This window comes from Halichoeres trimaculatus, unplaced genomic scaffold (assembly GCF_033239565.1).
Source record: "Halichoeres trimaculatus isolate MK-OKI-2021-1 unplaced genomic scaffold, fHalTri1.1 fHalTri1_scaffold_2, whole genome shotgun sequence".
NCBI classification, from domain to species: Eukaryota; Metazoa; Chordata; class Actinopteri; order Labriformes; family Labridae; genus Halichoeres; species Halichoeres trimaculatus.
The window spans coordinates 18,133,766-18,151,065 of record NW_027437180.1 but is presented as its reverse complement, the minus strand read 5'-3'; the positions used below and the strand labels follow the sequence as shown (position 1 = coordinate 18,151,065).

At 38.2% G+C, this 17,300-nt stretch overlaps 2 protein-coding genes across 2 annotated transcripts; one reads left to right on the top strand and one right to left on the bottom strand.

Annotated features, from left to right (window-relative positions):
- Nucleotides 1-1,627: 1,627 nt before the first annotated feature.
- On the top strand, nucleotides 1,628-7,825 carry mrpl4 (mitochondrial ribosomal protein L4). The gene is made up of 9 exons (XM_074699291.1): nucleotides 1,628-1,838; nucleotides 2,851-2,932; nucleotides 3,122-3,293; nucleotides 3,585-3,636; nucleotides 5,623-5,740; nucleotides 5,965-6,071; nucleotides 6,336-6,445; nucleotides 6,524-6,597; nucleotides 7,569-7,825. Exons 1-9 carry the CDS (start codon nucleotides 1,791-1,793, stop codon nucleotides 7,712-7,714), a joined length of 909 nt encoding a protein of 302 aa, XP_074555392.1. The 5' UTR covers nucleotides 1,628-1,790; the 3' UTR covers nucleotides 7,715-7,825.
- Nucleotides 7,826-7,831: 6 nt separating this feature from the next.
- Nucleotides 7,832-16,975, bottom strand: hyls1 (HYLS1 centriolar and ciliogenesis associated). Its single transcript, XM_074699280.1, has 12 exons — nucleotides 16,797-16,975; nucleotides 16,308-16,443; nucleotides 15,952-16,074; nucleotides 14,690-14,763; nucleotides 13,942-14,144; nucleotides 13,429-13,484; nucleotides 10,157-10,323; nucleotides 9,969-10,014; nucleotides 9,832-9,886; nucleotides 9,636-9,717; nucleotides 8,570-8,596; nucleotides 7,832-8,019 (listed from the first exon to the last, which is right to left on the bottom strand). Exons 2-12 carry the CDS (start codon nucleotides 16,405-16,407, stop codon nucleotides 7,885-7,887), a joined length of 1,068 nt encoding a protein of 355 aa, XP_074555381.1. The 5' UTR covers nucleotides 16,408-16,443; nucleotides 16,797-16,975; the 3' UTR covers nucleotides 7,832-7,884.
- Between the last annotated feature and the right edge of the window lie 325 nt (nucleotides 16,976-17,300).

Sequence of the window (17,300 nt, the reverse complement as noted above, 5' to 3'; positions counted from 1 at the left end):
GTTGATTTAAAATGTTTTTAAACTGTAAACTAAGAGTTTAAACCATTTGAGACTGTTTGTAGATGTATATTATGCTGTATAAATTGGTTACAGTTGAGACACCATTAAACATTTGATTATTCTGTTGTATACAAAAAATGAACTAAAATATGGTCTGTATTTGTTGTTGTTTTCTATTTGCTAGTCTAAAAGAGTTCACCTATCAATGTTTGGGTATGTTCAATTTAAATCTATTTTGTGTACAAGTTTGTGAAAGCTAGCAAGGTTTAAAAATATTGATAGTCATAATGAGTACTCTGTGAGTTACAACAGCTTTCAAAGGCGAAAAGCGTCTGTTTTGAACTCTGCATGATGACAGTATAAAAAGTTCAAATCTTTTCAGTCAGACTTTAAACAATAAATGTAATTTTTGCTACTTTTTCATTCATTCATTAATTTTCTGAACAGCTTATTCTGTTCACAGCTTATCCTGTGCAGGGTCACAGTTGGCTGGAGTCTATCCCAGCTGTCATTGGGCGAGAGGCGGGGTACACCCTGGAGTAGTTGCCAGTCAATCACAGGGCTGACACAGAGACAGACAACGATTCTCTCACACCAATGTGTAATTTAGAGTGTTCAATTAACCTGGAGAGCATGTTTTTGGACTGTGGGAGGAAGCTGAAGGACCTGGTGAGAACCCACGAATGCATGGAGAGAACATTTAAAGTTCACACACCTCTGGCCAAGCTGGGAATTGAACCGGTAACCTTCTTGCTGTGAGGCTGCAGCGCTAACAGTTGCGCCACTGTGTAGGCCACTACTTTTGTTTATTCTTTTATTATTTTACAACAATATTTTTAGTTATTCTGAAAGCGAACTCAAGTTACAGCATTACAGGCTGACTGAGTAAAAACCCAGGGGCAGAACTAAATTGTGAATTTTATTTAATTTTTTTATTTTTCTTCTTCTTCATCATAATTTTTTTTAATTATTATTAGCCTATTGTTATTTTTTCAAAAGAGAAAATAAATTACAGAGCAGCTGGGATAGAAAGTGACACAAATATGTGAAAAGTATTTCATTTCCAAAGGATTTAAATTTCTATATATCATGGTGAAGTCTAATTTCAGGAAGCGGGGACTGACAAATAAAATTTACTAAGTGCAATCACCTACTTAGGAAAAATATCTAAATTAAACTTAACATAATAGGCATATCACTTATACTAATTTGATGAGGATGTATTAAAAGATTTCATGCACCTGACGATTCATATTATCGTCAAACGATTTTTTTCAAGCTTGGATTCACACTAAATGCAGCTTAAAAAACTTGGTATGTAGTTCTCATCAATATCAACTGTTAACCCTGACAAAAACCGTAGCCTACACTCTTTGGATAGGATGAATATAACGTTAAATTTACCAAGGGGCTGATTACAGTTTTAGTCTTAGACAGTAGACGAAATACAAATATCTGCAGTTACCAAAAACATACGCTAATCCTAAACTTGCACGATACTTGCAAGCAATGTGAATAGGACGGTGGGGTGAGGATTTTTGAGGAGCAGGGTTAAATTAAATCAACGCATGCGGTGGAAGTAACAGTTCCGCTTTTAAACCGCTAGAGTCCGCTGTCCAAACACAAATGTCTTGGTAGTATGCTACGTCATCAACTCGCGCCGTTATACCACACGGTGCAGCGACCTTTCATGCTGGGGACAGGACGAGATTGGGTTTAAAATGCGACTTTTTTAAATAAAACGAGAGGAATTCAAGTTAAAGTGAAGCTTTAGTGGACAACAGAAGAAAATGTTTGGTCGTACTTTAGTGATTTGCGGAAGGGGAGTCGCTAAACGGGTGAGTAATGTTTAATCTGCTGCTGTTGAAACATCGAGGGTGTTGTGACAGAATTGACATTATATGTAAGCTACGCAAATACTGATAAACGACTGCAACTCCTCAAAAAGCATACGAAGGTCATATTGATGATTGATGATTTTATAGCATAAAACACACCTAGAAAATAGCTAATGGTGCATAACTGTTTTGGTTCACAAGCGTGTAGATTTCTGCATTTCAGTAGTGCTTAATTCTTCAATACAAGCAAAAAAATTTACAGAGTAGGGGTTCTAAGATTTAAAACATTTAGCCCTAAATCTTAATCTGTAAGATCTAATGGTACCTAATAAATAATTGACGGTTTATTTGGAACTGATTTAATGTATAAAACTTCAGGTAAGAGATTTTTTTTTTATTGTTTAACTGTTATGTAAATGACCTAGTGTACATGCTAAAAGTGCAATACGACTACATTTTCGTGCTCAACAAATGAAACCCACTTTATAAAATATTGACATGAAGTGTAAAACTCCCCAAAAAGCTACAAGTGAGCAATTATCATTTGCTTAACAGTTAAAAGGACAAGATCACCACTCTGCACTTCTTTGACACTTTTCTTAATAAGCTCTTTTGAGGTTGGCCACTCAGCATGTGCCCTATGCGGTATCGCCTAATAGTAGGTGCGGGGCTTTATCGAATTATCCTTTACTCTAGTCCAGTGATACTACATAAATCCTCGACTACTAAGGACGCGGTCACTCTGGCAGTCCTTAGTTTCAAGTCCTGCATTGAGTCACTTTTTTTTTTCCTGATGCTAAATAATCTAGTATATTCCTTGAACCTAAGGGTTAAGGACTCAGGATCGTTAGTATCATCACTACTATTAATTAGTATGCAGTGCTTTTGACGTGAACTCCGTTACTTAAACTATTATCCAGATAAGATGTGTCCATGAAGTAAAAGCAGACTTTTAAGAGTTGCATCTCTTTTGCTACTTTGTTTGGTTTTCTCAAACTTTTCTCCTCCCCAGTTTGCCTCATCGTTTACTGGCGAGAGTGTGTTGCCACCAAACCTACTGCTGCCCACCAACCTTGTAGATCCTGGTCGATTAAGTGAGTATAAACTTATTTTAATTTTTATTTAGTTTTCACCTTGATATTTTATACAAATACCAAATGTTCAAGAAAATTGACATTTATTTCAGTTGTCCTCACCTTTCAGAACAATTTTCCCTCCAGAATTCTTGTATTTTTAACAATGTGTGTTGATCATATTAAAATTTGTTGTGTGTCCTCCTGCAGAGCGTCCTCCTCCTCCTGCAGACTGCACTCTGCCTCTCCTGAGGACATGTGATGCCGCTGTTCCAGCTCATCTGAGTCCCATTCAGACGTGGGTTGAGACCTTGGAGGGTCAGGATAGCGAGCCATTGGGTTTGGCTCAGCTACACCCAGATGTATTTGCGGTGCATCCAAGGTAAGGCTGGAGTCACTTTTTCAATGTTTGATGTCACAAATTTTGATCTTCTGTGAGGAGAGCATGATTAGTTCTGCTCTCACTTTTGTGCTTAGATATTTGTCAGTATTTTCTGTCATCAAGGCAAAGGTTTATACATCATATTCGTGAGCATCAAATCATTTTATGATCAGTAACCACTGACAAACAGCTTTATATACTGATGCATTATTTTCTGATTTCCAAAGGTAGTCAGAAATGGTGTTTATTTGATTCCTGGTTTAATCTGTCGGTGGTCTGCTCTCCTCCCAGGCTCGACATTCTCCATCAGGTTGAAATGTGGCAGAGAAACTACAAAAGAGTTGTAAGTTTCTGTTTGTTTTTTGTTTTTTATGTTGTGTAAATATTTGTTAATGTTGTCACTTAAAGCTCATTTAAGGAGTTTGAATATTTTATAATAGTTGTTTAAAAAATGTATATTGCGAGCAAAACATGTACAGAAATAATACATTTATTAACACAATACAAACAAAGAAGGTAAAAGGATGTGTACCATTACTACAACTGCTACTATTGGCAGGTACTTTCAATTAATGCTGATAGACAGATGGAGTTGCATTGGTCTCAAAAATGTTCTTGTGCATTTTTGACACCCAGCATCTTGATTCTTGATTCTTTTTATGGTCCGTATCAACAGCCCAAAGACTCTTATATAAACTTCTTGTCTTATTGATAAACATTCAAACCCATTTCCTTAAGTACTCTGTTTTCTATCTATCACCTTACAGGACTTTAAGATCCTTTACTGAAACATTTATGAAGCTGGGACCTTTTAGGTTTACCTGCAGAAAATTAATGATGTGATTGGTACGCGTAAAACCCGCTGCTCGTCAAAGATAATACTCTGTTCATTTTTAGATTGAGATAATGAAGAAATATGCCTTAGTTTTTCTCAGAAAATCCCCAGTCTTCGGAAGAAAATCCCTCTTTTTGGTTGATATGAATGGATCATGATTTGTGAAAATAGACTGCGGGAGGGAGATGGGATGACAATGAGGGATTGACCAGAGCAGCATGCTGCTTGGCCATAAACACTTGAAAAGTTGTTTGACTTTTACCCAGGGAAAGGCTGAGTCCCACCTTTCTCTGCAACTCTCTCTGTTCCACTAACTGAACCCTTGGTTGAGCATAAATCCATCCACTGATGAGCAGAGCAACAGAATGTACCTGGAACGAGGTACACTCTGACGAGCAGGGGCAGTCCAGGCATTTTAGATGTGGGTGCCCCGACCACGGCACTGACTGACGGGAGGCATGCATTTTGTGAGCCCACACTCGGATAAATAACATTTATTTTGCTTTTTTGTTTGTATTAAAATTACAGGATTAACAGGCTACAGCTTTAACAAAAAATAAAACTAGACTAAAACAAAGTGTTTTTAAAAAAATTGTTCAGTCAACCAGTATAATAAATAGCGCTGTAATGCACTGTAAACAGTACTGTACAAGCTTTTTTAGCTGTATTTTTAAATTCAAAATGTATAAAAAAATTGTTTTATTAAAAGTACATATTTCACCTCTACCAATAATCCCTGCATGTTCTTTTATAACAAAGCATGTAGCCTGGTATTATTAAACATTATAGTCGCAATATTGACCAACATAATCGCAATCCCACAATTCTGTCAAATCATGCAGCACTACCTAACACTAACAAGAGCAAGAAGTCTGGTCACACATCACTTAAGATATGGTACCCATATATATAGTGAAAACTGGATTTATCCACTTGCTGAAAACTCCAGAATGCCTGGACCCCAAGTATGTGCTACTGAGCTGCAAGCATTTTACAAAGCTGCCTTGCCCCATCTGTACAGTACTTGAAAGAAAATCAGCAGAGAGCTGGAGGGGATGTTGTTTCTGCAACAAGAGACTTGATCCAATTAAACCATGAAGCTAAAGATAATGCATATGTCCTTGTGAGTTTTTTTAGATTCAGTAAAGAGAGAATTTCTTATAATGTTTTTGGAAATGGTGCAGCTTTTATTGTGAATATAAGCAAGTCTGCCTCCTTTAAAACTATGAAGTGTAGTTTTTGAAACAAAATAACACCTAAAACTTTAATTTCAGGAGTAAATTAGGGGTTACTTGCTTTAAACTTTTGATAAAATTTAAGTTAAAATTGTTTTGAGTTATCACTGTCATTTGTATTCAATGTTTTCTTTAGGCAGGAAAAAAATGGTAAGAAATCGTAAATCATTTCTTTTTTGTGAATAATGGCTGTATATCTAATGGAGTGACTTAGCATAGTTAAATTTACCTTTGAAAAGTATTCATCTTGATCCATCAGAGCCATGCCCACACAAAGGTGAGGTCAGAGGTCAGAGGTGGAGGCAGTAAACCATGGCGGCAGAAAGGCAGTGGCCGAGCACGCCATGGAAGCATCCGCTCACCGATATGGAAAGGAGGTTAGAAATTTTTCAAACTCTGTTCACCTGCTGGACGTCTTTCCATGTTTTAAGATACAAATAAATCACAGGAGTCATGTTCCTCACCATTTGTTCTGATGTCATTTTAAACTCTGTTTCTTCCTTTAGTTTAAATGAACCTGTTTTCCTCCTTAAGTTTGATGTGGACCCACTCACAGGTTGTTAATCAGTCTGGCAGCTGATGTGTTTGTGGTTGTTTTCAGGCGGGGTGTCTCATGGACCCAGAGGACCAACTAGTTACTACTACATGTTGCCCATGAAGGTCCGAGTGCAGGGACTCAAAGTGGCTCTGAGCTCTAAGATGACCCAGGTAACTGATACTTAGTAAGAATCAAAAAACATGTTATAATAATTTCACTATTAGTACAAGAACCAAGAGCCTCAGCACTCTCTGTAGAACAGTGAAGATACATTCATTGTCAAGACATGATTATCAGTGTGTTTTGTCCTCGAGCCTTTACTGTTGAGTATTAAGGTTACCTCAGAGAAAAATAACAGGTTTCCAGATTACAGTCGTTAAGGAAAATAAACTAGGAAAAGTCCTACTTTAAGCTGAATATGGTCTATTTTTCAGGACTACCTTCATATTGTGGACTCTTTGAACATCCCCACCCCAGACCCTCAGTACCTGCTTGATCTGATCAGACACAGACACTGGGGGGAGTCCGTGTTAATAGTTGACATGTGAGTGCAACCAGAGATGCTCCTGAAAATCTCTGTTCTCTCTCTGCTGTGTTTGACTGTTTTATTTTTTACTTTCAGAGGTGAAGAGTTCCCTGAAAACATCCTACAGGCAACAGAAAGTCTGAAGACAGTAAACATTATTCCAGCCATCGGTGAGTTCACGCTCCACATGTCCACAGTGGGAAAGCTTTACATCTAAGGGACAGCAAACTGCTCGGCCATCTAATCCTCTCTGAAAGAACTCTTTGAATCTATCTTTTAATGTGGAGCAAATGGTCCACATTTTAATAAATGTTTTTAAAGTATTTATTTTTCTTTTAAGGGTAATTATCACAAATTTCACTGGTTTCTTAAACTGCTAATCATTTTACCCTATTGATTTTTTAAAATGGTAAATAGACCAGTACTTATATATAGCACTTTTCTGGTCTCTATGACCACTTAAAGTGCTTCACACAGCTAGACTCATTCACCCATTCACACCCTGATGGCAGAGGTTTCTGTTGGAAACATCAGTCTATCTATCACATTCATACCCATCCACACACCACTGACCAACACTGGGAGCAATTCTGGGTTTAGTGTCAGTGTCAAGGCATGTGACTACAGGAGCCGTAGTCTAACTCCTGACCTTACAATTGAGAGGCAACTACATCTCAGTCTTGAGCCACAGAATTTTTGTATTCCTCAGTGATTTGTGAACCTAGTATTGTTTCTTTCTGAAAGATACAAAGCACTGGGCTGCATGCTTGTAAACTGTGATGGACAGATGGTTCAAATATTGGCACTGAGAGCATGAACTGAAAACTGCAGCATTTTTACGATCAAAAAAGGGGGCTGGTTTTCAATGCATGTCTTTCACTCTTTTTTAATCCCCCAATTCATGCTTTACTTCAAGCAGAAGAAGCCACACTGTAAAAACATGGTTTCATCATGCCCTAATTAAATGTTGAATTTTCAGAACCTCTTTGTTGTCTTTTTAGATTTTCATTTTAAAAACTTGGTTTGATGTGAAACAACTTGTTGTTTTCATTGAGTTGTTTTGTAAATACACAAAGTACTCCATATTAAAGATTGAGTTTTTGGCTGTTGAAGGTGATTTTGTTTTTGTTTTCTCCATCAGGTCTGAATGTCCACAGCATGCTGAAACATGAAGCTGTCATTCTTACGCTGGAAACTGTCAAATTCCTGGAGGAGAAACTGCTGTGGCACGACCAGCGTTACAGTGCTCTGTACCCCTTCAGCCTGCCGTACTCTGATTTCCCATAAAAGACCTGAAATGACCTGTAATATATTCATTCACAGCAGCCACTTATGTTTTTTTTTGTTTATTATGTTTAACAAAAAATAATGAATAAATATAAAAAATGATTAAAAAAAGTTCTTGGAATTTTTTTTTTAAAACGTTGACCCAAAAAGGCAAGTAGAGACTGAAAGACTTAAAATCGATGGCTGAATTTGTGAGGCAGGACACCATTGGCGAGATCGGTCCTGATCTCCCAGCGCAAAGCAGAACGCTTCTTCTCTGTAGGCACGATGTAGGTGTTCGGCACGTAAACTCTGCGAGGTTTGGGCTGTAACATGACAAAACAAGACTGTTATTCCACTCTAACTATAGTGTTATAAATTTAATTTGAAAAGCACTTAACATTTTGACCAAACCAATAAATTAACACGAGCACAAAAAAATGAAAAAAAAAAAAAGTCACAAGATGTTTTTTTCTGATGTAAAACATGTTTTTACAAACTGTTACTTTTGGCCATAATAACAATACTGTTTGAAAATTAACTATCAAATCATAATGCAATTTTTTTTGCTTAGAATTCTCTAAAATTATTCAGACTGAGAAACTTGGGTTGACCTGAGGTGCCATCTACTGCTGCGGAGGGCAAATTTCATCAGTAGAATCGTGACTGAAGGGTCACATCTGCTTAGAAGTGTTAGTGTATATTTTTAATGCTTTTTTTGTTCATAAAGGTTAAAGTCTAAAATTTGCAGAAAACACAAACTTCTTTCTTTCTTAAATATTACATGTATATTTCTTTAATATGTAGTGCAAAAATCTAGAGAGTGCAGGTTAACACGAGTACCTCTTACAGGACAAGTTTTCAAAAAGTACTCACAGGAGGAGGCTGGTATGCAAGCTGCTCCTAGAGGGAAAAAATAACATACAAAACATGAATTAGCAACAGAAGACAAACACTGTTATTAGGGTTTGTCAGTTTCACCGAAGCCCCATTATAAATCCTGTGATATTTTTAGTTTTTATTTTTGAACTGAATGTAAAGGATAAAGCCACCAGGGTGTCCTTGAATAAAAAAGTGCCTCTGAAGCAATAAATAAATGTGTTTCATAAATAACTAATTTAGAATGAATGTCCTTCCCAAGGTCAAACTTCTACACAGGCAGAAACCTCTACGTTTGTCTTTAGAAAACTGGAGACTCTTGTTAGAGGTGTTTTCTTGGAAAAGCCACATTAAACACTGCCAGTTTTGGGGCTTTAGATAGAAAATACTTTTTGAAAAAGTCAAAATAGACTTTTTCTTATATGTAAAATATAAAAATATTGTGATTAACAGTAAAAATGTGGTGTCCAGGGGAGAGCTATGACAGGGCAGTGGCATCCCTGTGCTGTTATGTCTTTGTTACAACAAAATAACATTCACTCTCACTTGGTGTCTACCCTGCATACCTTAACTGCTCATACATGTCATCAAAACTATCCAGTGTTCAAAATAAATACTAAAATGTTTACAAACTAAGAAATTTGAAATCAAACTTAATTTTACATTTTCTAAAAGATAATAGAAAGAAATTAGTGACTTACAGCAAAATAATTAAGTGATTGAAGTGATGGAAATAGCTCCAACAGTAAGAATGACTGAGGCACAACTCTCCACCACCCGATTAAAAAAATGAGACTTTGTAATTCAAATACATTTTCAGGAAAGTAATTTTTACTTCAACTACAGTACATCTGCAGACTGCTACTTTTGACTTGGGTAAAACTTAGCAACTATTGATATTTGAATTAAAGGTTTTACCACCCATTCCATCCCTGGACTAACCACAGATTAAACTTATCTGCACTTTTCTTTTACCCGCTCTTTGATGTGGCCTTAAAACGCGTTTGAAGGAATCTGTGATACAGTGATTTTTTATACTTCACAGTTAAGCAAACATTCACACCTTTATCTCCTGGCGCAGAGCTCTCCTGTCCGACTCTCCTGGTAGTTTAAACATTTCCCAGAGCTGCTTGTACTGGAAATACCTGCAGAGACGGTCAACACTTAAGTCAACTATTAGAGGTTCAGTGAATCTAAAGAAAGAAAAGAAAATGTTAGTCGCAGCCCTGTTTTTTTTTTAACTCTGATGTATAACTTACTTTGCCACGGGGTCAGTCTTCTTGATGGTTTGCTGATTCATTACTGGTCTGATGACTGAATAAAAAAGTTTATTAAAACATGAATAGACCAGTTCAGTGATGCTACAAGATAAACTGAATTGTTTCTGTGGACTTACAGGATTTGGGTTTGGGTCTGATGTCACCATCGCTCCGAGACCGAGTCTGACATAATGAAATGTGACAAGGATTTTTAGCAACAGTGAGACAACTCATTCTACCAAGTTCAAACACTCAACTCCCCTTTACTCCTCCTTTGGAGGTAAAACATGTGTGAAGCCACATTCAGGTGGACTACATTACCCACCATGCCTCTTATGTAGGATTCAAAGGCACTCATAGAAACTCCCTCTGCCTCTGAGCTCAGAGTGTCACTCTGACTGCCGGCGTCTTCGTTCTCTGTTTCAAAGTCACGCTGAGCCAGTGAGGATAAATGAAGCTCTGTCAGATGCTCCTCCAGACAGCTCGCTGCGTCTGCAAAAGAAAAAAAAAACACATCCCAAGAGTTAGAGTTTCTTTTAACAAAAAACGTTTCAACCCACACGGCCAACAAGATCAAACCGAGTACTATCATACTTATCTTTTAAATACTTGCTGAATATAATACAGAAAACAGACATGCATACATCCTGTGTCCATGTGTCTGGACTTTGTTATCAATGAGGTCTGTGATAGCAGGCACCCCATGTACAGAGGTAGTAGTCTTTGCTGCACTGGTTGCAGGATTAAAACCTAGTCCAGACAGGATTAGGTGCACAGCATCTCCCTCTATCTTCCCACATTTTGTGCCTTCCTCAAGCTTCACTTTCTAAAACTTTGACCTTAGCACTTCTCACAGATTTATTTTACACGCAGAAATTTGAGGAAAGATGGGATAACATCTTAAACCCTCTGGATGGAGCCTGAAGATGGATACTGTGGAGCTAAAGAGGTGGAGATGACAGCCCATTTAAAGCTGAAATAGATCAACTCAGTCGTGATTATGAACAATGAAGCAAGTCACGCTCAAGTTCCCAGAAGATGCTCACGGCTCATTGTTGCATGAAAGTTTAAAACTGTTGTTGTGACCATCTTTGTTGATAAATATTAGAACAGAACACAGCGACGGAAGATTTACCCTTTTTATGTCTCAGGTTTCCTTCCCACCCCTCAAACATTTTGTTGTATGTCATCGTGGTTAAATCGGCTTTGGAGTCGATGAACTTGATGTCTTTGTTGCTTGAAGACTCGTCTGACTCCGCTCTGTCCTCGACTTCTTTCTCCAGGTTCTCCTCTTCGTCTTCTTTTGCTGCTTCGACATCAACTTTCTTTTCTCCAAAATGTGTCCTATCGTATGTGAGTTTGTCTTCATCTGCAGCGTAGTGATGCTCCTGTGTTTTCTCTTCATGATTAAACGATGCTTGTAGACGCTTTATTTTCTCTTTGTCTTCCTCTGTTTTCATGCATGTGATGTCCACCTCTCTATCATCTCTACAGATCTCAACATCTGCTCCAAGCTTGGGGCTTGCCAACACACTCAGGGGTTGAGTCTGGGTGTAGTCAGACTCAGTGGTTTCGATTTCAAACCCTCCAAAGCTGCTGAGTGTCTCATCATCATCTTCATCTCTTACTTCAGACAGATCCCCCCGGCTGTCCTGATCAAACTCGGTTATGGTGTGGTCGTCTCTGTAGTCTCCGCCCTCCTGCTCCTCCGTCCTGTAGGTGCCGTAGCCAGAGGTCATCATGCTTGGAGCAGGACTGTCAGACCTGCTGCTACAGCTTTTAGCCTCTTCATCATCGTCATCTTCATCATTTGGCTCCTCAAAATTGTCCCTGGTGGAGTTGTCTTGAATGTTGAGATCATTGTTTTCCACCTTTAGAAAATCCTCTTCATCAGCATCAAGTTTAAGATCTTCCTTTCTGATTAGATGCTCAGCTTCCTCTTCTTCCTCTTCATCACTTCTACTCCCTGAAGAGCCGGTGTTTTTCTTTTCCTGCTCCATTAGTTCTGGTTTCTCTTCCTCAGACGCCTCCTTCGGGGAATCTTCTGCTTCACTAACAGTTTTTAAGTCGTCCTCACTGATCTCATTTTCTTCCTCTTCATCACTTCCACCTTCTGTTTGGTTTTCTAGCTCCTGACTTTCCTCCTCTGAAGCCACTTGAACAGAATCCTCTTCCTCCTTTGCAGGTGTGGAGTCTTCTTCCCCGGTGTCCACCTCTCCCTCCTCCTCCTCTTCATCTTCACTCTCCACATTGAAGTCACTGCTGCCATCCTGCTCCTCTTCTTCCTCTGAAGCCTCCTGGGAGGAATCCTCAGTGTCTGCTACATATTTGGAGTCCTCCTCACTGATCTCTCCCTCTTCCTCGACTTCATCTTCATCACTATCACCTTCTGAACTGTACGAGCTCTCGTCTTCCTCCTCGTTTGACTCAGACCTTTCCTCATGTTTTCCCTCCTGGAGAGAGTTCTCTGCATCACTGGGAGGTTTGCAGCCATCGTTCCCAATCACCTGATGAATCTTTACCTCCTCTTCATCACCTCCCTGTCTTGTGTTGTCCCAGTTGTCCGGCTCAGTCTCCTTCTCCTCCAAACCATCCTGGAGAGAGTTTTCTGTGTGGCTAACAGGTATGATATCTTTCCCTCTGATTGCCTGCTCAGTCTCCACCTTCTTCTCCTCCTCTTCATCAGACCAGAAAGAAGAGTAGAGCGAGTTCTTGTCCTCTTTGTCACTCTGGGTGTCGTATATTTTGTACATGGTGGCGACTTGCACCCTTGCTGAGGTGTGTTCAGTGGGAGATCAGTGGAGGCTGAGAGCTTAAGGAAAGAGGATTAAACTGATTTCCAACTTCCTCTTCTTCAGCTGGACGTTTTCTCAAAGTGAAAACAGCTCCCACTGCTGGTTGCCAAAGCAATAACATATCTGCATCTTAGTGTTCTTCCCTTTCATTGCATCAACGCATCTCACAGTAGTGGTCCATGTTTGAGGATTTCACTAAGACAGTCTACCTGGTGTTCTTTATCTTGGATCCAAAACATGTTAAAATGTGAACATTTTTCCAGGGTGAACTAAGAAGTGAGTTTGTATTGTTAAATATGTTGCTATGTAAACATGCTGATAGTAATGCTAAAAACTAAAGTGACCCAGAGTTTGGATCCAAGATGTTTGGTTGGGTAAGGATCTGATCGGTGACTGTTGGGCTGGAGGTATTTTTGAGTTTATTTTTGACACCAGCAGAAATCCCACTGCAGCAGAAATCCCACTGCAGCAGAAACAATGAGTACATCTCTCGCTTAAGAGAAGTGCCATGCTCATTAATGTACGTCACAGTGCTGTAACTTCACTGATAATTTAATTATCCAGACACACCAACAGGATTTTGTTATAATCTTGTTGTATTTATAATTTAACCATGTCAACTTACTCACAAGAAAATTCAAGATCTATTCAGCCAAGAGGAGAGTGGATCAATATACTTATAGTCATATTTCATTTAATGTTGGTAATGTCACTGTTTCATGTTTAACTCTATAAAACGCTTTGAATTGCCCTTTGATTGTTGTTGCTGAACTATTACCACTATTATGAAAATGACAGTTACCTGATTCTTCACTGTAGACTGACTCATCACAGACGAGAGACTGCCCTTTGTGTTTCCTGCAGGAGAACAAAAACTTTGTTTTTGCAAAGACAGTCCTTGGAAAAGGCCAAAAAATGTGGTTGACAGTAGTGTCGCATGTTTAATCCAATCAAAATGTGAGAATGTGCAATTATATCACAGCGTTAAAGGCTGTAATTCGTGATTTTAATAGCAACATCCCCCGCCCCTATCACCTTTCTGACTCTTTATGTTTTTGTGGCTTGTTTAGAAAAAAAGAAATCAAACTCAAAAAAGAAAAGTAGACACTGAAGTCATAGAAAATTCCTCAGTTTTCAGGAAAAGCTTGTCACTTGTTTGTGCATGTACAGTCACCCTTTACAATCTAGAGTAAATATAAATTGCCACTTTCAGAACTGAGGCAGCAAACTTTGTGAAAACGAAAAATTTTGCCATTCTCAAAACTTTTGGCCATGACTTTATGCATCTGATAGAATCAATATTTTTTTTAATAACCTGAGAACTTTTCTCCTGATGAAGCGTCGCCCCTGGGCATCAGGGCTGGATGTGTAGCTGTCAGTAAGCGTCTGATGGAGAGTGTCATCTGTATCTGGCTCCACCTGCAGCCTGTCTGGAGCACCTGGAGGCAGCTGGAGCTTTGGAGCCACCGAGTGCTGAGCGTAAGAGTCACAGAGCTGCTGACAGCTGTAGTCTCTGTTCTGAAAAGTGGTGAGCACACGAGGAGAATTTTTTTACATGAGATCACTTAATAAAATGTGTCTTACAAACAAACAGATTTAGTATTCGTTCGGATGCATTAATGAATTTCTAAATTCAGTTAAACAAATCTAAAATAATCTATACTTAAATTACATGGCATATCCAGTAAACGGAGGCTACAATCTTCAAAGTGGGAAACCTGGGTTCAAATCTGACCCATAGCCCCTAACACACCACTTTCCCCTCCTGCTCTTCTCAGTTTTTCACTGTATCTACTGTCCAATCCTCAAAAAAAACAAACAAAAAAAACATCATGAAAAGCCTTCCAGAAGGCTTAGGGAACCAATGAACAATATCCACGTTTACTGCCACTTTGTTGATCAAAACAAATGATTGAAAATCTCCCATAGTTAGATAACTAATGAGATAACTATCTCACAGATTAAAGGACAAGTAGTCCTTTGTTGTACCATATTATTGGTACATCTGGCCAGTATAAAGAGAAATAAGACAAAAATCTGCCAAGGTTATGAGAAGAACTTACCTGTCTGTCATGGTCTGTTTGTCCAGCATGTAAGAAAAAACCCTTGTGAGAGTCTTGAAAATATCTCTGGCTAACTGTTAAGACACAAAAAAATAAAAAAGTCTATTACTGATTGAATCTCTTTAGTAAACTCATAAATTTTTGCACATTTTTAATTAAATATTTAGTTAAATACTTAGTGCTCATTGGCCAAAAATTTTAGAATGGAATAAAAACAAGAATGGTATGGAACAAACCATAAAAGAATAAATTGCTTCTCATAGGTCAAAGCCCCATAATAATGATGACTGGTTTTGAAAACCAAAAGCAAAATGCTTGGTACAACCTGATCACATGTATCATAACAATCAGTGATAGACTGTATACAGGGTATATGCTGATATCCTGAGGTTCAATTCAATACCTTTTTAAGACTTTTTAAAAAACCTTTTAAAAAGTCTTAAGACCTTATCGTGACAACAAGCTGTTGTTAGCATTTTAACATAAATTAGGTAAGCTGAGAAGGAATAAAGCTTGAAAAAAAAATGAAACTAAAGGCAGGTTCATTGACATTACATTCTCACAAAAAGTAACAGTGGTTATTCAAGGCCAACTTGCAGAAAAAGAAACAAACAAGAATTTTATTTCATCATTTTGAAGGTTCAGACCCTGAAAACATTTTCCAACCAGATAGACTTTTTCCGTGGCAGTTATTTGGAACTGTCTGTCTTTGGAGTCAAAGCTTGAACACCAATCAAATTTAATACCTCCCAACATTAGAGTTAAGACTTATTAATACTTTTTAGGTGCCTTACTTTTCCCACAACTGATTTGTCAACTTTTAATACTTTTTAAGACCTCACAGTATAGTGTATAATACATGAACTTACTCTCTGTGAAGACAACCATCTGTTTCTGAGTTGGGATGAGGTAAAGAGGTCGGCCTTTTGCCTCTTGGCGGACTGTTGTTACTGCGGGCGTGCTTGCCTGCCAGTCAAACAGCCATGCCTTTAAATAGGCATAATTCACAAGTTATAACTATTTAAGGAAGTTTGAAGGACTTCTTACCATTAAATCTACAATTAACAAATTTAGAGGCTCACACTTTCTGTCAAGTCCCTGCCTGCTCTGCCAAGAGCTAATTTAAACAGTATATGGTCAGGACTGTAACTCAAATGACCCCCTAGTCTGTACACTTTATCGCTCATGTGTAATTCTAAAATGCTTGAAGTATTACAGAAAATATCCACATAGTTGTCCAACAGTAAGATAAGTGTCCTAACCTTTCTCTTTGGTGTAGGCAGGTGGACTTGGTTGAGCTGCTGCTTTCTGTGATTTATTGGAGTTCAACAGAGCTGGTGAGGTCAAGCTTTTCCATTCTCCATGTTGCAACAGCTCATCGAGATCTGAAATGACAGCGAAACACTGTTTTTATTTATTCTGCAAAGATGAGTCAAAATATAAAAATCTCTATTTTTATCAGAGTTTTTGCATGCCATTATTTACATACATGTACTTGGGGCTTTAAAAAAACTAACAACAATGAGATGACAATCATTAGTTTGATTATTACTCTTCCTGTACATGTCTTTAAAAAAACAGTAATGTAGAAAAGGGATGATACATGTGTCAGTCTAACCTTGCTTGAATTCTAGCAGTCTGTGTGTTGGTATGTTTTTGTATCCCAAAAGGGCCAATTGCTCTCGAATTTCCTCTTCGGTGAAATCCAGGTGGTCCATATTTTCTGAAATTCAGGTCAAGGGGTGGGCTAAAACCTGAGGGAAAAACGAATATCGCCACATACTGATTAAAAACACAACAACAGATGTGGCTTTTTATGTAGTTTATTGAACTGGTGAATCGAGATGCAGACAAGGTACGGTATGATTTGCTCGAAGTCTTGCATAAACAGTAGAAACATCCCCGGTGCTGGATAAAAAGGGCCAGTTCTACTAATTATCCAGATTTTTTTTTTTTTTTTTTTTTTTCAGATTAATAGGCTAGTCTTTTTTATGACAGTTTTAGCATCTAGCTCTGGTCACACAGCTAGGCTAAAGTTAGCAGTCAAAAACAGCAAATAGAAACTGTGATACAACAGTTAGAGATGTTGTACGGCTTTGTTTCTCACCTGCACGCAGAGCGCTTTACTGCTGTGCTAGATCCACCGCTGTAACATGTTCGGATACTTTTCACTGAGTCTACGTGGTGTATTGTTTACAGGTTCAGAAACCTCAGCACCAGGACAACAGACGTTAACGAGCTTTGAAAACGACGCCCAGCTCACGTCTTTCTTCTTTGTTGGATTTATTGGCAGCAATTGTGCGCTCGAGCGACACCCACCAGTCTATGGTCACGACAGCACATTGCACAAGAGGCAGTAAGGATAAGGTAAGGTTTCAAAAGTTTATGTATAAGATTAGCTTACCACAATGTAATAGTGTAATACACTCCATTATTGTTCTAAGTTAAGTATTAAACAGTTAATCGAAGTTAAAACATTGAAATATCAGTCGTAAAATTTAGTTTTATAATTTAAAGTCCAGGTACTCTGGAACTAGCTTACTGTAGTACTTGCTACATGTATCAGAAGATCATAACTATTGATTCCTTTATATGTAAGCAGCAAAAGAAG

Excerpts from the sequence above, each read along its gene's own strand:
- mrpl4 (XM_074699291.1), top strand. The coding sequence starts at position 1,791 with ATGTTTGGTCGTACTTTAGTGATTTGCGGAAGGGGAGTCGCTAAACGG. Across the intron at positions 3,294-3,584 it reads GTATTTGCGGTGCATCCAAG|GCTCGACATTCTCCATCAGG; the intron begins GTAAGGCTGGAG and ends CTCTCCTCCCAG. Across the intron at positions 6,072-6,335 it reads TGAGCTCTAAGATGACCCAG|GACTACCTTCATATTGTGGA; the intron begins GTAACTGATACT and ends TCTATTTTTCAG.
- hyls1 (XM_074699280.1), bottom strand. The coding sequence starts at position 16,407 with ATGGACCACCTGGATTTCACCGAAGAGGAAATTCGAGAGCAATTGGCC. Across the intron at positions 9,887-9,968 it reads CAGACCCAAACCCAAATCCT|TCATCAGACCAGTAATGAAT; the intron begins GTAAGTCCACAG and ends TTTTTTATTCAG. Across the intron at positions 8,020-8,569 it reads TTGCATACCAGCCTCCTCCT|CCCAAACCTCGCAGAGTTTA; the intron begins GTGAGTACTTTT and ends GTCATGTTACAG.